Consider the following 17,374-nt stretch of genomic DNA (forward strand, 5'->3'; position numbering starts at 1 on the left):
AATCAAAGAGTTTCTTATATAAAGCTATTTCATTTCATCAAGAGATATTACATCTAGGAACATAGATATAATAATACTTACAGTTCCTTATATGGCCCCTGTATACTTTAAATTATATGACAATATACATAAAGAGCAATGCTCATTGCAACCTCAAATGCTCATACTCAAAGTCTCAATATTCATGTCAGCCTCACATACATGTTTAAGTGTTCATGAAACGGTGATGGCTGAAAGTTTCTACTGCAGGTGGCACTATTTTAAATGTATCATTTCTCCACCAAAAAAAGAAAAAGTGTAAAACTCAATTTTCCTTAAGATGGCAGTATCTCCTGTTTTATTAAAAAACTATTTAGCTGGATATAAACCAAATCAAATAAATAAAAATCAATAAAGCATGAGCTCTGGGAAGATAGAATTTCTTTGAAATACTGAATCTAGAATTCTTTTCTATCAATAATGCATAGAAAAAATAGCTATGCATAGAAACACACCATGAAGGTGTATATTTTTTCCTGCTGCACACAAATAAAATCCTTACACTCAAAATGGCAAATGCTTTCACTTCTCTGAAGGGAAGAATAGAAGGAAAAATCTGTAAAACAAACATTGAATCTGCAGCTTCAACAGCTAAATTTTTTTTTAATGTGTGCCCACCTCTGTTAAAGAAGCACATTTTGTTGAGTATTTGTAATTTGTCTCAAAATTTCAGGGTATTTATTTTCATTGCAGCGTTTAATTAAAAAAAATCTTCACTGTGGCCTTTCTTCGTGCTTATGGCTGCATTACTGGTTGTAAATTATATATATGTATATATATATGGGGGGTGGGGTGGTTCCCTGGTGGCTCAGTGGTAGAGAATCCATCTCTAAGCAGGAAATGTGGGTTCGACCTCTATCTCTGAGTCGGAAAGATCCCCTGGAGAAGGAAATGGCACCCCACTCCAGTATTCTTGCCTGGAGAATCCCATGGACGGAGGAGCCTGGTGGGCTACAGTCCATGGGGTACCTAAAGAGTCAGACATGACTTAGAGACTAAACAGCAACAAAATATATATGTGTGTATATCTTCTCAGAGCTAATATATCATTGATTTTTATTTATTCTATTTTTGTTTACACACCCACATATATATCAGGAGATAATAGATTCTGGGCTTTTTATTAAAGCCAGCCAACCCATTCCTAAGATGTAAGAACATCAGAAGAGTGGTGGAGAAACACAAATTTGTTCATTCTCTGTGTAAGAACATGGACGAATTTGACTTTGAGAGTCTTAGTTTTAAACACTGAGAACTGAAACACAGGATTAAGTCATGATTTTCAGAGTAAAATTGTGTTATGGTGTCAACTTTTTTTACTCTCTTTAAATGATAAATGTTTAAGGAGAAAGTGACCTATTCTTCATGTTGTTTTTGTGAAAAAATGAGACATTTCAAAGATGCAATGACAGTAAAATCGACTGTTCTAAATATTTTACAAATACCTTTGCCTCTGGAGAGAAATAGTATTCTTTGCCCTTTTTGATTACTTAACAGCAAGGGCAAGCCTCATTTGTATATAGAGGATTGTAAATGTTGCCCATCTCTTTGACAGATGACTGAAGGTTTTCTAAAAGAAACATGCCATGTCTTCGGTTTGACTTATATCATTTTATTTATTTAAAAACTGTGGTCATAAATTAATTTTATTTATATTAGAGAAAATAGTAGTAGCTTTTCTTTCTCCCTGATACAGGATGCTATCTTTTGGATAAAGGATCTCATCTTTCATAGACTGTGTTTATTCACTATTAATATTCAGAATATGTAATGTTTCTAAAATATGATTTTTTTCAAGAAGAAGGTTATTTTAAAATGACAAAAATATGAAAGTTCTAAATAAGTAGCTATAATCAAACTTGAATTGAAAAAGTAAACCAAAGGACATTTTATGGTCATTCTTTTCAGGTAACAGAAAGAAAGCAACAGTTGGAGAAATGCTTGAAATTGTCCCGTAAGATGCGAAAGGAAATGAATGCTTTGACAGAATGGCTGGCAGCTACAGATATGGAACTGACAAAGAGATCAGCAGTTGAAGGAATGCCTAGTAATTTGGATTCTGAAGTTGCCTGGGGAAAGGTAAAACCTATATCACTGAAGGTTATTTTTAGCATATATGAAGACACAGTGCAATATGATTTTTTAAGGAGCTGTTAATGTACAATAATAGAACCATAAATATTATCATGCTTCGTTTTCCCTTCCCTCAAAAATTCATCTGTAGTTGAACTATATATTTCAGAATCACAATAAAGCCAATGGGAACCTTCAGCCAGATTTTCTCCAATGGTTATTTAGTATTAGGTAGGTTCTGAATAAGTCCTTAAAAAAAAAATATATATATATATATATCATTAGTCAGAAAGTCAGTTCAAAGATGTGACTCTGTGTTCCCTAGCTTGCTTAAGAGAAACTATTCAGATGGACCCCATTGCCATGAGGAAGGCAAAGATGCGGAGACTTCAGACAGTTAGGCTGGACAAACTTGCAAGATGAGCAAATTATTGATGTCACAGTCATAAAAAAAGAAAAAAATCTCACGGGGTCTTTATGGCCCCTGTCATTTCTACCACCAAACAGCCCTGGGTTTCCTTTAATCCTCAGCTTGTAGATTCTTAATGTTTCTCTGACAACTGTCAGACATCATTGTGCTCTACAATTCAAGGTCAAAGCACCAATAGCTTAATTTTTTTTTTTCAGTTGACATATTACTGGATTACTTGAAAGTATGTTGATATAAACTAAATAGTTGATATTAATAGTGTGTTTTCACCTTAAACTTTGCCAAGCCACTGGGCATTTAGAAAAAAATAAATCATAGCACAATCTGCTCCCTCAATTTTTATTTAAATTTAACAAACACATGCCTGCATTAACTATATGTTTAAGAGATCTGTGCTTTATTTTTAATGCAAGATGTATATCTTGATTAACCAAATTTGGGAACTTTTAATTGCATTATGTAAAAACTTAATCCTACAGTGAGACCAAAACTGAAAACATTTTCTCCATGTAGATTCGGATGACAAGCAGTTGTAAAAATTTATTAACCGCACTTTATTTTCAAATAAATAGTAGAGAATGAATTTCTTTTTTCTTCCTGTTCAGAATAGATTTGTTAGAGATAAGATATTGACTTACAGTTATTAGTTCAGGATCATATATATTGTGAAATCATTAGAGTAGTGAGTGTACAGAGCCTACAGATTAAAAGTTACATTGGCCTTACTTTTCTTTTCCTCCTATCACAAAAACAAACATTATATTTCTATTTATTGGGAATCAGTGACATTCATGTATTTAAGTGCAGGCTGGGTGGCTGTAAGAGATAAGCCAAAATTCCACTTGGCAGATCTTAGTCACATGATCGTATCTAGCCTTCAAGGAGGGTGGCAAAAGATGTCTCCATCTGGCTGAGTAGTCGGTGTCCTGATGAAATGATGGGTGGGTAATGTTCTAAAATGAAGACACAGAGGACGCATTCCGGAGGACAGATTTAAGTAAATCAATTCTGACTATCCCTTTACTGGCTGCAATTGTTTAGCATATGAATTGAACACAGAAATCTAACCATAGAAAAATATTTATGTAATTAAATAGAAGTTTATATCTCTGATGATCATTATGTTTGGAAAATATAAGCTTCAGCAAAGTTTAATCTACATGATTTACTGACTTTAACCACTAACAGACTTCTTTTATTCCTCATTTAATTTCAATAGTCAAAAGTTCAAAGCCAGTTAAATAATTCAGCCACATTAAAGCCTTTTAATATCCACAGTGTTAGCTAAAAATTAAAATGGTTAAATAGAATTCCCTAGAAAAATAATTGGTCCTTTGAGAGTTTAAATCCTTCAGCATTTAAGATAGTTCATATTTACCATTTTGCATAGATTGCCCATTAGTTTTTCTTAACACCAGTCTTGGGATACCAAGAGTTACCTGTGAGAATCACATACACATACACATACATAAATGCTGAGTTTAAATCGGAGTATTAAATAACACAGAACAATTGATGTCTAGTCACTGACGTAACAAGTCATGATTTTTGCATGTATTTCAGAGACAGATGTTTATAATAGTCAACATTAAGAAGAACAATTATAACTTTACTCAGTTATCCTTCTCTCCTTTGGCTGTCTCTTTATTCCTAAAATGTAATGACAGTCACGTGACAGAATGTATCATTCTGTTTTGCCAGTGGTTCTCATATGTTGGTTGCACATTGAAATCATCTGAGAACCTTAAATGCCTATCAGTGCTGAGGGCCCACCCCCAGAAATTCTGATTTAATTGGTCTGTGAGATCAGTGTCTCTAAATCTCATATTCAGCACAGTTTGAGAACTACTAGCTAATGCAAGACTAGCAGCTTTAGGAAATCTATGTTCAGTTCATCCAACCATGTCCTGTATTTTTTTTTTTTTTCCCTCAAACAATCACCTTTCACAGTTTAAAGAGATCTGGCCTCTGGTCCTAGATTATCTGGATAATTGCCTCAACTTATCACTCCTCTTAGCTGTAAAAGCATGAGAACTATTACTTATTTCTAAAGTCTGTTGCACTATCATTCCCATGAAAAATTGCATATCTTTTTTTTTTTAAAGAGAGCACAGTAATTTATCTGTGAAGTGAAATAACACTAGCAGATCATTAACTTGGTACAATGAATGCATCAAGCAGCTGTTACTTAGAAAATAGAACATCTGTTAAATGCCACTGAAGTCACTATTCACTGTCATTATAGTTATAGCTATAATTTCTGTTCTACGTATTCTGCCTTTATGAAATTCTTTTTAATAGACAATACATTATTAATAAAAAGTCAATACACATTACTATAAAATCCACTCCTTACTGTTTTATAGTCTTTTAAGATTTATCATTATATCATTCCATAACATTAGCCTAATAATAAAATGTGTTCTAATCCTCAAACCGTGACAGTAGTATTGGGGCCTAAAAAACAACTAATATCATATTTTATCACATTTAAGACATATGAGATCAAGTGATACACTTGATTTAATTATAGATGTTGTGGATCAAAAGGAACAACACTCCCTTAAATGTGAATATAAATTGCAAGTTTTATCTCATTTCAGAAACTTTAATATGTGCAAATGCACATGTTAGAATTGTGGTAATGTGATGATTTGTTCACTTTCTTCCCATGAATATATTTTGTAGCTAAAGGTGAAAACTCTCTCTCATCTCTGATGACCAGAAATGGTATAATATTTATGCAGACTGACTGAAGGCAGAATTCAATGGGGAGGGTAACCTTTTAAAATACCTTTAATGGGTTAGTCAACCCTTCATATAGGGAGAACTTGCACAAGAGATAAAAGAAGATCAAATAGACAAGAATTTTGCAGCATCCTAGTAAAGAAAGGAAGACATATGGAAATGGTGTTGTGACAATTTAAATCTACATTGAGTTCTACTGTTATCTGACATTTTCTCCTGTATCATAAAACCTAAGAACACCAAGTGGATAGTTCACATTTAGCTGCTGTTAAAACTCCTGAAACTTATGACTATGGCATCAGTTCAGTTCATTTCAGTCGCTCAGTCATATCCGACTCTTTGCGACCCCATGGACTGCAGCACGCCAGGCTGTCTGTCCATCACCAACTCCCAGAGCTTGCTCAAACTCGAGTTGGTGATGCCATCCAACCATCTCATCCTCTGTCATCCCCTTCTCCTCCCGCCTTCAGTCTTTCCCAGCATCAGATGGCCAAAGTATTGGAGCTTCAGCTTCAACATCAGTCCTTCCAATGAATATTCAGGACTGACTTCCTTTAGGGTTGACTGATTGGATCTCCTTGCAGTCCAAGGGACTCTCAAGAGTCTTCTCCAACACCTAGTTCAAAAGCATCAATTTTTCAGTACTCAGATTTCTTTCTACCATGTCATAAGTCAAAATAAAACTGAGTGTTCATAATTTTGCTTTTAATTCAGCTTTAAAATTGATCCTAGAAGCTGTCACATTACTGTAAGATTGAAAAAACTAAAAGAGCTGAGTTTCAATTTATTCAGTTTAATCATTGAATTTGAACTTGCCCATTCAAAAGGGTAGACCTTCCAAAACCCTCCCCAGCCCTCACCTTACAAGGCAACAGAAGGGGACATGTATGCTGAGGATTTAATGCATTTTAAGAGGAAGAAATGCATTTTCAATTTGATTTATCCATCTCACCAACCCCATAAGTAAGTCTACTTTTCTTTTTTTTTTTTTTTGGTTTTAAGTCTACCTTTCTTAAGAGTACCAGGTGAGGGTGTAAAGAGAATGACCAACACAGTAGCTATAGTTGAATTTAGTAATTCAGTTCTCAATATATCTGCAAGTATAGACGTTCTTCTGTTGTAGGAAACTTTTAATGTATGGGAAAATGGTTCCTTGGCATCATAAAATATATGTTTTTAGTTTCCAGCTAGTGCCCCATATTCCCCTTTTCCTCTTCCTTGCAAAGAGTCAGACACAACTGAGCAACTGAACTGAACTGATTCCCCTTTTGGTGGCATTTCATTCCAACTTTCATACTTTCTCATCATTTTATACAGTCTTTAGTCAGTCTAAGCCATCCAGTCCTTTATGGTAAACTCTGATTTCAAGCATTACCTCTCCCTTAAATCCATTCACACTTATCCCAGCCATGAATTATCCTGGTCATGAATTATCCTTTCCTCCAAATTATGTTCTTTCTAATATGATAGCAAAATGATTGCATTCCAACTTTTCTCTACAGCTACACTTTAGATAGCATTAGAGCAGAGTATACACAGATTGCCTCCTTTTTTTATCTCTGGCAGTGAATGACACAGGGTAGAGTGAGTGTTAAGCATCTGATGTTCATTAACTCATCAAAGTTGAAGTCTTTGCAGCACAGAGCAAGATCAGCAAGTTTCTTAAAATCTAAGATTTGTTATTTGTAAGTCATGTCGTTAATTCAAAATGCTTTTGTGGGGAAATTTTTTTAAAAAAAATTCAGTAAACAAGCACAATATATTTCCTAACCCAAAATAGCATTTATACAAGTGATTCAATACTCGTTTGTTCTTGAATACTACATGTAAATGTTCGGCTTTAGGTCTTTTTACAGAAGGAGTGTACATTTTCTCGAGTCACTTTTGGCCATAAGCAGTTGTAAACTACTACAATGATCACTGCTTTTTTTTCAAGTTCATATTCCTGATGGTGCTAACTTCATCATACTTGAGTTTGATAACATTGTAAAACCTGAAATGAAATCAAACATTAGTCTACATTTCTTGTTTTCTTATGCTCATTGACCGAATGAAGTATCACTGAGCACTAAACATTTTCTCTTGAGAAGTAGCTGGAGAATTCGGGTAGACTTTAATGCATAATAGTTGTTTGTGACCCCTTAACTGTTTGCAACATTATTCCTTAAATTCAAAGCTTCTCTGATGTTTTCTGAGATTTGGAAATTTCCATCGCCTTTCATCACTTCGGCTGACCTGGGAAGGGACAGATGTCTGTGTACATAACTTTTTATGCCAAAGCTTAAACATAGTGTCATCTTTCTGAAGCTATTTTTAGAAATAATTAGTGACCCAAATATAAATTAAGATTTAACTTTGTGAAGTGTTACCTTTAGGAATAAATGAACTCTAGTGACAAGGCAGTAGTTTGGAATACAGGATGTAGGAAACGATCATTTGCATACATTTTCATGTTTTTCTTATACTCAAATATAAGTTTTGTAAGGGTAAGGACTTTGTTTCTATCCTTTTACTCACAGTACCTGGAACAATGGCCACCACATATAGTTGTAAAGATTGTGTACTAACAAAGGGTACAGACAAAGAGAATGAAAGGACCGAAATCTAGTCCATGACACTCACAAGTCAAAATCAAGAAGGACTTTTTCTCCCCCAAAACAGCATTTCTCATAATTTCATAAAAGATGCTGAATAAAATCTCCTATGTCTCTGCTGAAACAGTGATGCATTTAACAGGAGCTCAGTAGCATTAATACGTGAAGGAATTCATTTTATGAACTGCTGCGCTCACTCATGTACAACAGATGACACCTACATTACAAATAATCCTCTGCGTGGTAGCTGATAAGTTCATTGAGCATTAATTACCTTAATTTCAAATATTTTTTCACTGAAAAAGAAAAATACAATTAGAAAAGCCTGTCTTAGAATTGAAGAAACAGTGATTGTCTTTTATATAGAAATTAGTTTATACCCTCTTTTACCCTCATTTATCCCCTTCCTTATTTGGTATTTGTGTGTGTGTGTGTTTGTAGATTTATCTAAATTTCAAGTAGACTAGGACCTGATAATATGGAGGAAAGTCAACCATAAGAATTATTTCAGTGTATTACAAATCTAGAAAAGGCATCTTGAGAACATCTAGAACTAAGGATATATGCTCTTAGGGACCACCTTTCTCTCATTTACTTGAACCACTTTTCTTACTCTCTGTGCATATATTTCATGTTCCTCTGTGCAAAAGGTCTCCCTCCAGTTCTTGTCATTGCTGTTTCCCAGTAAGAATTTGTCCTACTATGGCTTTGACTTGCTATGGTAAAGATATCAGCTTCATTCCAAATGATTTCTCAGCTGAGGTGTTACCCTACTTTCTGTATCTCTTAGTTAAACTTCTTGAGAGAGTATCTGTTTGGCTCAAACTTACCCACCAGGGAATGTCCATCAACTGTATGTGGGTAAGGAAGAGATGGGGGAGTGGGTGGGGGAGGGGGGAGAGTAGAGGCAGGGAAATGCAAGAGGGTCACGTGGTCTACCGTGACGTGTCACAAGAAAGGGCTGTAGATAGAGCTGACAGTGAACGTTTGTACTAGAATCAATTTCCCATCAACTCTCTACATAATTTCTTTTTTTTTCTTTTTCTTTTTTTTTTTTTTACATAATTTCTAATATTGAATGTGCTTGTTTTCGGGTTTGAAAATCAAGTCTTAGGAAGTGTTGGTGCTCTCTTAAGGGATTTTAATAGTATCTCTTTACTTCTAACTGAAATTAACCATTTTTTTCAGTTATGTGTGTGAGCAGCAAACCCTAGTGATATCAGTAGTTCCTGTGAATTAACCACCAGTCACAGATAAATTTATGAAAGATAATTTTGTATGACATTCTAGTCATTCAATATAATTCAAAACACCAGTTGTGCTCATCACTACTTTGAAATTATCCTAAATGTCTGTTGCTAGATCGTTATAGTTATTATGTTAGGAAAGAAAACATTTATTGCCACCTCACAAATTAAAAAAATATATATTTTCTATTTTTTATTGCAGTATAATTATTATTTAAAATCTAGTGTATCTAATTTTATGCTTTTAAAAACATTATTATGAGAAGGGATATTTGAGTTTTGCCAGATGCCAAACAGGTTTGTGGCACTAAAAATCTACAAATTCCTGCTATAGCATTTCAGGAGAGCAAAAATGGCTGAATTTTCTAAAAGCAGTTGCTTATTGGTGGATGGGTTTTCCATGATCTACATTTATCCAATACATATATCAATTAAGTAAATATAAATATATTTAGATTGATAGTATGTATGCTTATGATTAAGTGGAAATAATCATAAATATGACATCAGTCATGTTTATGTATAAATGCATATCAATATATACCCAGTAAAGAACTGCAATATATAGGATATGATTTTCATCATTCCCAAAGATATGGTTGAAAGAAAAATCTTACCATAGTAACTAGATGCATTGTCATTTCAAAAGCATTAAATCTTAAGACTACAATATATTATGTGAGGCTCAAATGCTGTTCTTTCTACAGGCTATTCAGAAAGAGACAGAGAAACAGAAGGTTCACCTAAAGAGCATTACCGAGCTAGGAGAGGCCTTGAAAACGGTTTTGGGCAAGAAGGAGACCTTGGTCGAAGATAAGCTGAGTCTTTTGAATAGTAACTGGATAGCCGTCACTTCTCGAGCAGAAGAGTGGCTAAACCTTTTGTTGGTAAGAGAAGAGGATAAAAGATTTTCAACCCTTCTCCATCACGAGAAAGACATTATATCAGCTCTCAATAATAGTCTTTATGTTCACAAAATCCTCAACTCCATGTAAATGTTGGTTCTTATTCAATATCTACATTATAGTTTTCCATCCTTACATTCTGTACGGATATTGCACCTAAAAGGAATTTGAATGCTACTACATTTTGGTATTTTAGAATTGTGGCAAGTAGGACAAATACTTAAAAATACTGTCTGCTTAATACTATGTCATGGTTTGTCTCTGTAAAATTAAGGAATACCAGAAACACATGGAAACCTTTGACCAGAATGTGGATCATATCACAAAGTGGATCATTCAGTCTGATGCACTTCTGGATGAATCTGAGAAAAAGAAACCACAGCAAAAAGAAGACATGCTAAAGGTAGCAAATAAACTCTTATGATTAGTAATGCTCACACTACACAACAGTTATATTAATCATCTTTGTCCTAAAAGATACCAGGGACTTCTTATTAAGAGTGAAAACCATCTTCCTCTCTTCCTTTCCCCTCCCTCCTTCCTTCCCTTTCTCCTTTCTCCCTTAATTCCTTCTTTCCTTCCCTCCCTACTTCTTTAATTCAAATGAGAGTTCATGACTTAGAAGAGCTCTGTGATCTGGATATCTGTCCATATTGATCTGTCAGCGAATTACACACAACTTAAAAACCTGATAAGAAAAGAATTCTTGGATTTATTTTAGTGTTCTATGGCAAATCATGCCAATTTTAGTATTAGTTCTATATGCCTGTGCCTAACACAAAGATTAGTTTCATTGCATCATTCACAGCCCATCTGAATAAACACTAGAAGTCCAATCTGTATATGTTTTGCCTATACAAGGTCTAAATCTTAGTAACAATACTGACTTACGTAAAACTGAACTTTTCATTCTTAACTATATGTAAAGTAGACATGGCTTTGTGTTCTCCCTTTTGGTGTCGAAGCCAATTATTAGAACATCCTAAGCTGTCTTTCTTAGTTGCAACTTACTCTTTACTTAAAAAAAAAAAAAAAATGGTTCCCGTAAAAAGTTATGAGAGTTATAATATGCAAATAGATCACATTAATGGTATATTTATTTGATGACATCTTTTCCAATTAAATAGGGAGAATTACATTTGAACAAATCTCATAAATTAAATAATGCCTTCCTCTGTTTTGTTGAAATTTTTAATAATTTTATTTGATTAGTGGGTTACTATTTAAAGAATCCTCAAACACTGTAGCTTCTGTCTATACAATTGATTTGTTCATTTTTTTTATGAAATCAATATTTTCTATAGATTGCAATTCATTTGTAATGAAAAACTATAAATGTATTGCAATCTGTGCCCTAAACATACTTGCTCTTTTGTCTGTACCTTCTTTTGTTCTTCCTTCTCCCTGGATGTGTAGGTAAGGGATGTCACCTTACAGAGAAATTCCTTCAGGGTCTTTGGAAAAATAGGAACTCAGTTATTTCACTCAAAGCCTCTCCAACCCCCTCCGTCAGGCTCAGCTTTCCTCAGTCACTGTGACACAGAATCCCTATCTGTTAGAAAATCCATTTTTTTTCTGTGACAATCAATACGATAAAGCAAAAGGGAATTCATAAGTCCTTGGAAGGAATAGAAAATTGTTCTTCAGCTCCCTTTCTTTCTGAGCATGTGTTAAAGTTGTTCCACAGCTTTGAAATTGAGGAAAGGTACGACTAAATATAAGACACAACAGTTGTTGCTGGCAACATAGAAAAATCAGGAAAACATCCCTCGTCCTTCAGACTAAGGAAATGCTTTAAATAAACTTAGCTCAAATGGAAGCAAGGACAGTGACCTATTTTCCTGAGATCACACACATTCTCACTTTACTCCTGTTTTATGGAAGTTGGCTTCCTCCCCCCCCCCCCTTGGTTTTCTCTGCATGTGTCTTTTTCCTTCTCTTTCTCTCTAGTTCTCTCTCTCCCTCTTTCTCCCCTCCCCCCTCTCTTTTGCTTTCTCGCTCTTTCGGTCTCTTTCAACCTCCATTTAATTACTAACTCCAAGCCCTGTCTCTTGCTCACGGAATATAGCGTTTAAAGGCTGAGCTGAATGACATACGTCCCAAGGTGGACTCCACGCGTGACCAAGCGGCAAACTTGATGGCGAACCGCGGCGACCACTGCAGGAAAGTAATAGAGCCCAAAATCTCAGAGCTCAACCATCGATTTGCAGCCATTTCTCACAGAATTAAGACTGGAAAGGTAGGAAGATCTGCTCCAAGGTGGAAACTAGTGATAAATGGTCTCTTGCGAAGGTTGCGCAGTACTCTGAAGGGGGCAGGCCACCCCCACAGCAAAGTTTTCAAAAGAAAAATGAAGGCCAAAATGTATTTAAAGAAATTTTACCACTGAATCTCATGGGAGATCAGTCTCTCTTCCTTTCTTCCTCCCTAGCCCCTGTGTCCCTCTGTCTCTGCCATTTTGCTTTTCCTGCCACAGCTCTTCTAGAACTGCGTTCTGCACTGGTTTACCGGGTACTTTCAGGGGTAACCTACAGTACGGTAACAAATAGCATGCCGCAGGCTGACAACAACCAAAGCACAAAAGACAGACATCTAAAGAAAGCACTTCTGAAATATTTTGCCAAATATAATATTGCTTGTGTATAATATGGAAGAAATAGCCAAAATGAGGCCTTGCACACCTCTTGCATGATCTAGGGTTTTTGTACATCTTTACTGATTGCGCACATGTCTGTATACGTGTATATTTTAACTTGCTCTTGCTAGTTGCCGATTCTTACTGTGATAAAATCCATTAGATTATAATGACATGCAAGCCATGAAGACAGATAATTGCAAAGCTTATATATCCTCATTTTTGTAATTTTATATGTCTGTTTATACTTACTCTATTTAATGAAGAACCAGGGTATATGGAACTTTTGCATGAGAACCCTTTATATTTGTATAACATATAATGAGGGCAAAAATATTATAGGTAGTTTGCAAAAATATATAAACTCAGTATTCTTGAATTCCAGCTCTTTGGGGGAGTGTCAAAATGTAAGGTATTATCTCCCAAATTTATAAAATGTGGTTTGACACATTTTTCAATATATATGATATGCTTTCAAATACAAAAATGTATGTAAATTAAATATGTGTGCTTATATATACAGATAATTGTTAGAAATAATCTTAAATGAGAATAACATTATTGCAGCATTTGTGAGTAAATGTGATGTGATATGTCAGGTAAGTTTTGATTCCTGAATGTTAGAATATGTTTGAAAAATAGTTTTGATAATTATAGACACTCAGTAATAGCATGATTTACATCTTCTAAGGCATTACGTGTATCACTGTTATATATAATAGCACATATAAAGGAATTCCTAAAATATATGGAAATATGATATAAAATTTAAATACTTTATTGCATGTGAAACATAGTTACTCTTGAAAACTCTCCTACCCAAAGCAAAGAGGTATTCACTTACCTTAATTCATTTCTTCTTCTTTGTAATAGTTAACTTAATTAGTTCTGCTCATTTATATATTATTTTAAGTAGTGGTTCTCACCTGAAAAACACCTGACAGGCTCTAAAATTTTATTTTCAGTTTGTAGTTTTTTTTTTTTTTTGTAAGAATTTACTCTGCTGTTTAAATAGACAATTGTTATTACTTCTGGAGATAACATTAGATGAGCAATAGCTAAACAACCAACAGTTATTTTAGTCATCTGAAAGAGTAATGCTAATGCTTCATTACTAAGTTTTGTATTTTTCCCATCATACTTTTTAATAAGTCACTGAGCTAGAGAATATTTAAGGGCAGACAGGGTATTATTTTATTGATTTTTTTCAGCAGTTAGATTGAGATAAATTATGTCACAAGATTGTGACTTGTAGGTATTGAATAATAAGCAGAAGTCAGCCTGTGCCATAGAATCTGACAAACATAGCATGACCAGCAGAAGTTTCTGAATTGTTCTACATTCTGGAAAAATGTGTCAGTATACTTCCAGGTATCATGTGTCAGGTGAGTCACTTGATGTGTTTCTTTTATTACTCACACTGAAGAAAAGCATACAATATTTTAAAATCAATATTTTCAACTATATATTAATTGATGACAATCATTTTTGCCTTTCAAAGTACTACTTTTACTCTAAATTGAAAGAGATGACTGGATGCAACAGTGACCCCATTTGGGGTCTTTGAAGAGATAATTAAGCTTTGTCATCATGATGAGACAAAAAAATATGGCATTAGAACATATGTGATGTTTTTCTTATTTATTCATTGTACAATCTAATGGTATTGAGTGTCCATTGTGCTTGTAAGTATGGGAATATACAAGAATGTTAAAGATAATTTGTTTAAAATACATGTGTACAAACACAAGTTTAACTACTTATTGCAGTCATATCATATGCTTAACACTAGTACATTGTTGGGGTCCTTTAATGGACCGGAACCTTGTGGTACGGAGTCGACGATAAGAAAGTAAAAGAGAGAAAGAGAGAGAGAGAAAAAAAGACCCGGGGACCTAAGCTCTGATGGAGCAAAGGTGCTTTAATGATTTTCCTATGAGTATATATAGGCTGTGGTACAAGAAACTTCTTTCGGGAATGATAGAGATCAGAAAACCAAACGTACAGCAACCGTTACCAAGGGAACAAGGGGTAATGTTAGTCACAAGGTCAGGAGACAATCCATATCTCAAGAAAGGGGAATGAGACTAAGCAGTTTTGTCCTAAAGAGAATCTTTACCAAAGGAGACCCAAGCTTGCCTCACACAATGACCTCAGTCCCTGGGAGCAGAGTGCTGTTCCACTTGAAGAGGGACAAAGGACTCATGAGAGACAGCACGTAGGAATCCTCCCGTCAAACATTCCCTGACAATTCCCCCTTATTTATTTATAATATTTGTAAGAAGAGTTCTGACCATCAGAGTTTATTCAGTTTTAACAATCTTTGCATGAAGGCAACAGCAGACAACAAATATAATTGTTAAGATAATCACCAAAATTATAGTTCTAGACCCAATGCTATGAGTAAGGCTTTGAAACCATCCATGTGGGTCTAGCCCAGATAATTGATCAGCCAATTGTTTAGCTAAAGTTCCCATACTAGTGGAAGAGGGCAGATTATTAGAAAAGGTTTCACATATTTCTTTTTTGTAATAACTGTACATTCAGAAAGGCATTATCATATATGTTTTAACAATGAAACTTGATTTGCTTCCAGTTGTAGCCACTATTACAGAAATGAACAGGAGTAACATGAAATTGAGTAGAATTTCAATCATATTTTAGCATCATCTGTTTTTGTACATCTGTTCATTGATCTCCAACCCATTTGATGGCTGTTCTCAGTTCCTGTATTTCTTTTTGAATATCCTCATCCATTTGAGCCTGAGTGGCCCACATAGTATGAGCATCTTTAGTCCAGTTTTGGATAAAATTATGTGTTTGAATTGAGGTTTGTAAAGTAACGCTAGTGATGGCAGCAATGGTGCAAATAGTTATTAATCCTATAATGCCAAAAATCAGCCATCCAATGAATCATTTAGATCACGAGAGCAATTTAGTAAATAACTGGGAAGCAAGTCTAGCCTTGGGACCTTCTTCCCAGGGCCATTGGAGATTTATCGGTAACCATAGATTATGTCGAGATCGAAGAATCAAAAGGGAGTCATTTTTTAAGGAAATAGAGGAGTTAAGACAAGTATATAATTTACAATTTATGCAAGTTACAGAACACAAAGTCTTATTGAATTGTAAATTTCCTATAGCTACAACAAAAGGAAGTGGAACATAGGCTTGTATAAAATATGATTGATTATAGTGAAAGAAATAATTGCTATAGCTATGATTGGTCCCTGTGAAATGTCTGGTCCAAGTCCCAAGTTCTTCAGTGTTTGCAGCAAGTTTTCAGATGTCCCATTGTTTAGGCCCAATCTGTTTATCAAGGATGATTGAAGGACGAGGTGGGGGCCATTCCATCGTCAAGCTAGCCAAGAAGTCCTCTGTCATGGTAATGTTCCATTGTAGTATTAGTAACCTTCCATGTTACTTGAGTAATATAATCATACATAGTATTGTTAATATCATCTGAGCAGTTCAATAACCACATACTATGGGGTCCCCAATTGACAATTGTATGATTAGCTATAAACATTAATTTTCCTGGTTTGGCCTGACATTTGTCCCAATGAACAGGAATATATTTAAAGTTCTTATTAGTAAACCCTTTGCATAGAGTTCTTTGTTTTTTCTTTAATTCTTTTCCTAAAGTTTTAGTAGTATAAACATGATTCATGGACAAAGAAAGGGCAGTAAGTAATCCAAGAAGCATCAAAAAGTCCTCTTTTGGAGGCAGGGGAAGGCCTAAGTTTGTCGGCTAACGTTTATGCATAATTCTGTTGTGCCCATACACAAAGGAAGGATTTCATAACCTAGAACGATATTAATTAGTTTTTCTTTTTCTTCAGGATGAGAGGGCCCCTCCAAGTTCCAAGGAGGGGGCATATGTGTTGACTCATTAGTGGATATGATTGATCCTATATCTGTCCATTTTACAACCTACAATAAAAAAGGGGGGTTAGGTATATAAGCCCAGTAAGTGTGATCAATCAGGTCAGCCTGAGCGGGGGAAGCAAAAGCAAGCAAAGCAAGCATAGCGAAGAAAAATATTTTCAGGATTCCGAGGCATTCCCTGTTGAGAAATCAGATTTTCAGTTTGATTAGTAAGGGTTTTTATCTGTCCCCAAGTAGGGAGATCATAAGGTTGATGACGTCGAGTGCGGCGTTTTTTGGAAATTTTTAATGTCGCCATGGCTTGTATTGGAATTCTTTCTTCCTGGTTTTTTGCTGTTTCATCTCTAGTCTGAATGCTGGGGGCCCCGTTAGGCTGAATCTTCTGAAGAGGAAGTCATGTGAGCTCGTTGGATCCATCTGGAGAAATAGAAGCATATCCTTTCCTTGTAAGATTAGTTTCTTAGATTTCCATTGATTAGTTAACCCGTCTTGATATCAAATGGGCAAAGGAAAGGAGGTGTCCTTTAATGTTTCAAAACTTCTCTATTTTTTTTTTTTTGAGTTTTTTGCTTTTGTCAAAACATCTCTTTGTGGTAAGTTTAAAAAGTTTAAAACAAATAAGGCTATATTAACAATAGTTATAAAAAGAAAGGAAAGCGATAATGATGTAAACATTATTAGGAAATATTTTTTCCTTGTTTGGCTGCTCATTTAACATTTTCTTTGACCTGGAGCCAAATTTCTAAATCAAAACTGCATTTATCAGGAAACTAAGGATTATGTTCAACTGCTGTTTGAAGGCAAGCCTCTATTCA

General features: G+C 34.8%; 1 protein-coding gene across 1 annotated transcript in view; it reads left to right on the forward strand.

Annotated features, from left to right (window-relative positions):
* The window catches only part of DMD (dystrophin), a 2,165,569-nt gene that overhangs the window by 854,218 nt on the left and 1,293,977 nt on the right, over positions 1 to 17,374 (forward strand). Inside the window, exons 33-36 of the mRNA XM_061137756.1 lie at positions 1,948 to 2,118; positions 9,839 to 10,018; positions 10,311 to 10,439; positions 12,105 to 12,275. Of these exons, the coding sequence (XP_060993739.1) occupies positions 1,948 to 2,118; positions 9,839 to 10,018; positions 10,311 to 10,439; positions 12,105 to 12,275 (651 nt within the window). The remainder of the gene's footprint in view (positions 1 to 1,947; positions 2,119 to 9,838; positions 10,019 to 10,310; positions 10,440 to 12,104; positions 12,276 to 17,374) is intronic.

Source organism: Dama dama, chromosome X (genome assembly GCF_033118175.1).
Source record: "Dama dama isolate Ldn47 chromosome X, ASM3311817v1, whole genome shotgun sequence".
Taxonomy (NCBI): Eukaryota; Metazoa; Chordata; class Mammalia; order Artiodactyla; family Cervidae; genus Dama; species Dama dama.